The sequence below is a fragment of the Monodelphis domestica genome, chromosome 1 (genome assembly GCF_027887165.1).
Source record: "Monodelphis domestica isolate mMonDom1 chromosome 1, mMonDom1.pri, whole genome shotgun sequence".
Classification (NCBI taxonomy): Eukaryota; Metazoa; Chordata; class Mammalia; order Didelphimorphia; family Didelphidae; genus Monodelphis; species Monodelphis domestica.
Genome location: NC_077227.1, coordinates 757,037,125 through 757,044,335, shown reverse-complemented (window position 1 = coordinate 757,044,335; position 7,211 = coordinate 757,037,125). Strand labels below are relative to the sequence as shown.

The 7,211-nt window shown below is 51.3% G+C and overlaps 1 protein-coding gene across 2 annotated transcripts in view; it reads left to right on the top strand.

Annotated features, from left to right (window-relative positions):
* Positions 1-7,211, top strand: part of WDR35 (WD repeat domain 35) — a 47,603-nt gene that overhangs the window by 708 nt on the left and 39,684 nt on the right. For both annotated transcript variants that reach the window (XM_056814849.1, XM_056814851.1), the window contains exon 2: positions 6,912-7,029. In XM_056814849.1, coding sequence (XP_056670827.1) covers positions 6,912-7,029 — 118 coding nt within the window. The remainder of the gene's footprint in view (positions 1-6,911; positions 7,030-7,211) is intronic.

The following is a 7,211-nucleotide window of genomic DNA, read 5'->3' as shown; positions in this document are numbered from 1 at the left end:
TGTGCCTCCCGCCCCACCAGAGTGGTTTTCCTAACCGGCTCACTGAGCTGCAGTGGCTCCCTATTACCTTCCGGAGCCGCTACGCAATTCTCTGCCTTTCCAGTCTGTGCTGCAGACCCTCCGTGTCAGCAATCCCTTGGCTGCCCTCCAGCCCCAGAACGCTCCCCTTCTCTAAGCCGGCTTTGTGCCTGGTCTCTGCTAGACGGGGAGCTCCTGGGGCACAGGACCTGGCACACAGTAGGTGTCTTCGGACCTGCATCCTCTCTTGTGTCCCTGCCCGGCTCTACAGTGTGTCGTGTGAGGCTCTGGGCAGTGGCCAGGCACAAGGAGGCTCCAGGGCCTCATTCTCAGCCTCCCCACATGTCCAGCCACACAGAGACAGCCCTGCTGATCTCAGGGACGGACGCCCAGGATCGGAGGCCGGACTCGATTCTGCGGGCCTCTTCCGGCAGGGCATCCCGTTCCCCACCTCTCTTTCTGGGCTTTCCCAGTGCTGGTTGTCAGGTGAAACCTCAGGTTGTTTTCCTTTTTATTTCCCCCATCACCAGGGATTTGGGCGGGGGCTGCTGCCTGTCTCCGGATTATTTTAGAGACAGACCTCTGGAACACCCGCTTCTCTCCAGGCTTAGCTGCCTGGCCTTTGGCAGACCCACTGGGCCTTCCTTGGCCCTCTGGCTAGTCCGTGACCGACTGCCTAATGCTGCCAGACCGCTTCCCAGTTTGGGGAAAAGGTTGTGTCCCCAGGGAGTTGTGTCCCGGAAGAGGGGCCTCGGGGAGATCCCTACGCCTTGTTCTTTTATTCTTCCCCCTGGCCGGTACGCGGAAAGGCTTGGCCGATAAAGAGCCAGTTTTGTCCTTGCCCTTGTTAGGTCTCCAGGCGTCCCCTGGGTGAGCTGGGCAGGAGCTTGTACTAGCGAACTTAACAACCAGACTGGGGGGGGGGGGGGGATGCACGGAGGGAGTTTAATTTGGATGACGAACACTTTCCCGAGTCTAGACAGTCCGCCAAACAAGCCCCGCTTCATAGCGATGGCTGATTTCCCGAGTGCCCAAGCTGCAGCTGAAGTTCCACAGGCCTCTCTAGGGCGCTACTTGGAACTGCCCTGGCGATTCTTGACCCTTTGTTTCTCCAGATGGGTTTTTTTCCTGTAGCTCAATCACGTCGAAGGAAAAGAATTTAGGTCATCATGATGCCGGGCTTGTTATGCCTTGGCCGGCCCAGCAATGACCACTCGTCTAGTTCCTCCCACGTCTTCATTGGTTAGTGGTTTAGAGCTGGGTAATCGAGTCCCGGAAGACTCCTGTGGATTCTGTACTTTTAGTTCCCTGTTTTATTTTGTCCTTCATAAGGACTTACTTATTTGTGATGGGAACATATCCAGGTCAGGGCCGCCCTTGTCCCACGAGACAAGAAGATAGGCTGCTGGCTCTCCGTTCTTTCTCTGAGGTGGACACCCGCACAGTTCCTCCAACAATGCTTCTGGGGCTCAGCGTCATGTTCTCTTGGTTTTGCTTTCATTCCTCACCATTTCACGGGGCTTTTCCCCAAATGAGCCGCCTTTTCTCATTTCTTTCAGCTCCGCAGTGTTCCGACACAGCCCTGTGCCACCGCTTCTTTCGCTGGGCTCCGCTGGATGGGCATCCCTTCCATTCCCACCGAAAGAGCTGCTTTTAGATATTTTAAATGGGGTGTCTCTCACTACGGAGGTCTTCCTACTGGATTTCGGGGGCAACAAATAAATGTGTTTGGGGCTCGGTTCTCCCTCCAGAAGAATTTGTCATTCACACTCTGTTCATCGCAGGCAAAGCCTTTATTGTGGTTATGGGGGGAAGTGGCCCTGGCTGGGAGAAAGGGAGCTGCTGCTGCTTTTCTTTGGGACTAGAGCTGCTGAAGAGTTGTGGGGGAGTCCTGGGGGGGGGCGACGAGTTTAGGGACAAAAAGTCAAGGTTCCTTTGCCCTTTCCCCTAGGCTGGGCTTGAAGAGATGAATTAGCACCCCTGGGTAGCCCTACCCAGGTGGCCCAAGAAGTGTCCCTGGCTTTGGACCGAGGCTCTGGCTGATGTTGTGGGGGGCTCAGGGATTCAGCCCTCCTAGCACCCTTGGCCTCGGAAGTGTGCCGGCACCTGGACCGGGACCCAGGCTGGTGTCATTTGGGGCTTGAGTCGGGTCCCAGCCCCCATTAGAAATACTGCTACTTTTGCAGCTTTGTTTTCTTTACCACGATTTTGTCCTTGCATTAGGTTCCAAGCTGACTCTGGAATGTCATGGCACCTGCAGAAGGCAGCAGCTGTGTTTCTCTTGCTATAACCCACACGTTTCTTGGCTTATATGGAATAGAAATGGTCATAAAGGGTAGCCTTGCTTTACCCCAGATCTCACTGGAGAAGCCTTTTGCTTATGTCCATCACAAAAAATGCTGACTTTTGGTTTTAGGCAGCTAGGATTGATACGTAATAAGAAAGGCTTTGTTTATTCCTGTGCCTTCTAGAGTTTTCTAGAGTACTTTTTTCTGTATCTATTGACAAGATTTTATGATTTTTGTTTTTGTTATTTTTCCTAATGTTGAATCAGGCATAAATCCAGTGTGGTTAGAATAGACACTTTTTGTAATATGTTGTTGCACAGTAAAGTGTTATTGAAAATGTTTAAAGTAATAGTCACTAGTGATGCTCATCTATAGTTTTCCTTCCCTGTATTGCCTCTCCCCTGGTTTGTACACCAAGCCCCTATTTGTATCATAGACGGTTGGACTCTTCTTTTCCCTTTAAGAAATTTTTTTTCAGAAAGCTTTTATGATATTGGAATGAATTATTCTTTAAACGTTAGGCAGAATTTGCTTGTAAATCCCTCTAGTTCTGTTTTGGGAATTCACTTGTGGCTTATTCAGTTTCTTTTCTAAGACTGGGTTATTTAAGCCCTCCATTTCTTGTTCTATTACCCGAGGAATTTTATATTTTTACAATTATTCATCCATTTCATTTAGATTGTCAGCCTTATTGGAATATAGTTAGATGACGTAGTTTAAGCAGTTTTTAAATTTTTGTTTTCAGTCAACAAGACAAGAAATACACATGAAGTCATGCACGACCCATTTTCCCATTGCAGTATTTTCTTTTACAAAAAGCAAGAAACATAAAGAAAGGGTGTTTGTTTTCTTTCCAGATATTTCTCCCCTGCCTCTCATCCTTTTGTCTCTTTCTGTCACTCATGGTTGTTTTTTTTTTTAAACCCTTACTTTCTGTCTTGGAGTCAATACCGTGTTTTGGCTCCAAGGCAGAAGAGTGGTCAGGGCTAGGCCATGGGGGACAAGTGACTTGCCCAGGGTCACACAGTAGGAAGTGTCTGAGGCCAGATTTGAACCCAGGACCTCCCGTCTCTAGACCTGGATCTCAGTTCACTGAGCCACCCAGCTACCCCCTCACGGTTGTTTTTTTTTTTTTAATTTTTAATTAATTTATTTTTTTATGGTGCCAATTTTAAATATTTATTCTCCAGGACAAGAATTGCATTTCCACTTGTTGTTATACAGTACTGATAAAGTGCAATGTTGTTCACTTCTCCCTCTGCACACATTCAGGTATTCAGAATGCCCAGATTTGCCCAGTAGCCTAATGTTAACTTTAAACTGCTACTGCCCTGGCTACACATTTGAGCCCTTCAGTTTCTGGAAAGCTGTGTGGAGTGCTCGTTCCTCTGGCACCTTTCGTCGACCTCTTCGATGGTAGGTCCAGAAGCGGCACCTCCAGATGGGGCTGCCCCACCTCCTGGGAACCCACCAGGCATGCCCCCTGCCCTCGGGTCCGGCTTGGTGATGATGGGGTGGCAGACTTTTTCCAGTTCTTTCTGCTGATGCTCACATTCTTCCTTTTCCGCAGGCTGGTTCTTATCCAGCCAGTCGATCGTTTCATTGCATCTGCCGAGGATCTTCTGTTTGCCTTGCAGCTTCTCATCCTCAACAGTTGCCTTCACGTTGAAAGCACAAGACTCAAGGGCACTGTTGGAGGGCGCCGTGTCTCTCTGCTGCTCATCCCAGCCTCCTGGACCGCGCGCTCCGTGCCTCCTTTGTCACTGGCTCTGGCGATCTCGTGCTCTTGCCCACAGCAGACACCTTGAGGATGCCAGTAGCATCAGTGTCAAATGGACCTTCAGTCTGAGGGACACCCCTCGGGGCGGGAGGGATTCCTGCGAGCTCAGCCTTGCCCAGCAGGCTGCTATCCTTGGTCAGAGCTCGCTCACCTTCGCACACCTGAATAAGCACACGAGGCTGATGGTCAGGGCAGGTAGTCAAGGGCCGCTTGGTGGGAAGGGTGGTGGGGCCTTCGATCGGGGCTGCCCCGACTCCTCCAGCAGTCTCAGCTCCAAGGGAAAGAGGAGGGACATCCAGCAGCAGCAAGTCCCGCAGTTCTCAGATTGATCTCCGGACGAGATGGCACCACAGGCAGCAGCCTCATCCGGACAGATGCTCTCGGGGAGCTCCTTGCCATTGAGGAAGTCCTGCAGAAGCTTCTGGACCTGGGGGGCGCCAGGGCACCACCCGCCAAGACGATGTCACCAATCGGATGTGTCTGGCGCGGCATCTCCGAGGGCCTCTCCCACGGGGTCCAGCGTGCCGCGGGGGAGGTCAGCGTTCAGCTCTTCCGAAGGGGCCCGGGGAATCGAGGGGTAGAAGTCGATGCCTTCTTAGAGGGAGTCGGCGTCCGTGCTGGCCTGTGTCCTGGAAGAGAGGGTTCAGCCCTCCTGTTCTCACTGACGTCCTTCTTGTGCTTTCGCTTGAACTCGGCAGAGAAATGGTTGGCAAAGTCCTCCGCACCCGAGGGGACGTGATGCCCTCTTCAGCGGGAAGGCTGGAGACCTCCACGGTACCACCTCCAACACATCTCTCTCGGCACCAGCTTGTTTGTCCAAGCCATAAGCCTCATTGAGGATTCGGAGCCCACTGAGACCGGCAAAGGCTCCGGGATCGTTGAAGTGGGCCGGTACTGTGACCACAGCACGTCTTCCCAAGGCGAGCTTCAGCCGTGTCTTTCTGGGTCTAGACCACAGACGATGTTCTTCTGGGTAGAGACTTTTGGTCTCCCCTTTGTGCCCCTCTCGGACCCTTGGCCTGCCTGCGTCATTCACCACCGTGACAGGCCAGCGCTTCGCGCTTCGTGTCTGACTGTGCAACGGCATCGTCCAATCTGCGACCAGCCAGACGTCTGGCATCAAAGACTGTTGGTGGGGCTCGTTGCAGCGTGGCTCTTGGCAGCATCACCGACTAAACGCTCCGTATCGGTGAAGCTGGGGCGGTCCTGTTCCTTGGTCAGTAGCCACGCTCTCCACTTTCCCATGTTGGAGACTCCCACACAGGAGTCAGGGGTGCCAAGAGAGTGCCAACTGCGGGTCCCTTCGACACGTTTGCGGGGGCATCAGGGCTCATAGCTGACCGCTGTGGGGAGAGAAGGGCTGCTGCTGCGCGGAGTAGCCCTCACGGTTGGTTTTCAAACTCATCTTTTAGCTCGTTTTTAAACACTTGCCCTCTCCCAGGAATCCAAGTTTAAAATGTGCTCAGTGGCCCTCCTCTTCATGGTTCTGCTTGAGGTTGTTTTAGAGTCCTTCTTTATTGTTTTTTTCTTGAGCAGGACCGTCCCCAGAGCAGTTCTTTGTTGTGACCTTGTTTTGGTTCATCCGTTCTTCCGTTTAGTTTCCTGCAGAACATTTTACATTAGGGCTATGCTTGGCGTGCCTCTGCCAGGAATACTTTTTGGCTCTTCTGCTGCTTTCTTGGAGTCTTGAGCATTAGTCAGAGACCTCGGGGACAGCTGCCATTGGGAGTCTTCAAGCTCTTGCTCCTCCTGAAGAGGTCTGATGGCCGCCCTTCTGTCTGAGCTCTGCAGAGTCCTCCTCTGGGTTTGGGTCTGTGCCCCACCCTGTGTGCTTACCCTGGCTAAATGCTAGCAATGCCTCGGCCACTCTCAGCCATATGCAAAGCCCTGCAGGTTCAGAGGGATAGAACGCAGCTCCTCTTTGTTTCGGGATTCCTGCCCTGGTTGTTGGCCTATTGGCTAGATACAGGCGCCAAAACCCTCCTCTACTCCCCATTGCTACACAGGGGCTACTTCCTAATGAACCTGCTGAGGCCATGTTTGCCCTTCACTCTGTCATGCAACCCCTGAGCACAGGCCCTTTCCTCAGGCTGCCCTGGGACTTGGTGGCAGAAACAGCTGTTGGCTGGCATCAGGCCAGGGACTGAGCCTTCTTCTTGCCCTATTGAACGGCATCTGTCCCCATTCTGGTCCTGAGCGCCCTAGAATGCTCCTCATTACTAGTGCCCCCAGACCTTTTCCTCTGTCACTAGGCTGGCCTGGGATGGAAATACGACTTCCTTTGGTTTTCTTTTAGATTTCCCAATCAGAACTTGGTCGGGGGCATTTTCTAGATCTTTGTGGAGGAGTTGTACTGGAGTATTTTTTCCTGATATTCCGCCACCTTGGCTTTGCTGCTCGATTCTGTGATTTCCCTCCCTGCTTCCTTGGTCTCATCAGCTTAACTCGTTTTTAAGATAATTACGTATTACCGATTTCCTTGATTTGCAAATTTGAGTCCTGCATTCCTGTTTCCACACTGGAGTCCGGGGTTTGGTAGCGATACACATCTCCTCCTTCTTTGGCTACTACTCAGAATTGTTGCCTTTTTTCCAGTAGCCAAAGCTTTGCCGTTCCTGTGTACAGAGTCTGGGGACCCTGCAGATTCTGCTCGCTCCTTCAGTGAGCTGCTTAGACTCCTTTGTATCCGTCTGCCAGTGCTCCTTCTTCTTGGAAGACTTTGCCCTTAAACTCCCTCAGAGGAACTTGCCATTCCCTTCCCTGGGATAGCATCTTCTCTGAAAAGTGATCCCAAATTCACGGTGCTCTTTCTCTGTGGCTTTCAGATTGCCATCCCCAATAATGTCAAATTGAAATGCATTTCCTGGAACAAGGATCAAGGATTCATAGCCTGTGGTGGGGAAGATGGACTTCTGAAAGTTTTAAAATTGGAAACCCAAACAGGTAAATTGTATTTTGTTTTTAAAATGAGATCTATTCAGAGCATTTGTCCATTATAACTTTATTTTCTCGTTTCTTCTTAAAAATGTTTATAGTATCTTTTTTTTTACATCGTCTCTTGTTTCCACATACATCCTTTCTTCCTCCCCAACCCAGTGAGCCAGCCCTTATAACAAACAGGAAAA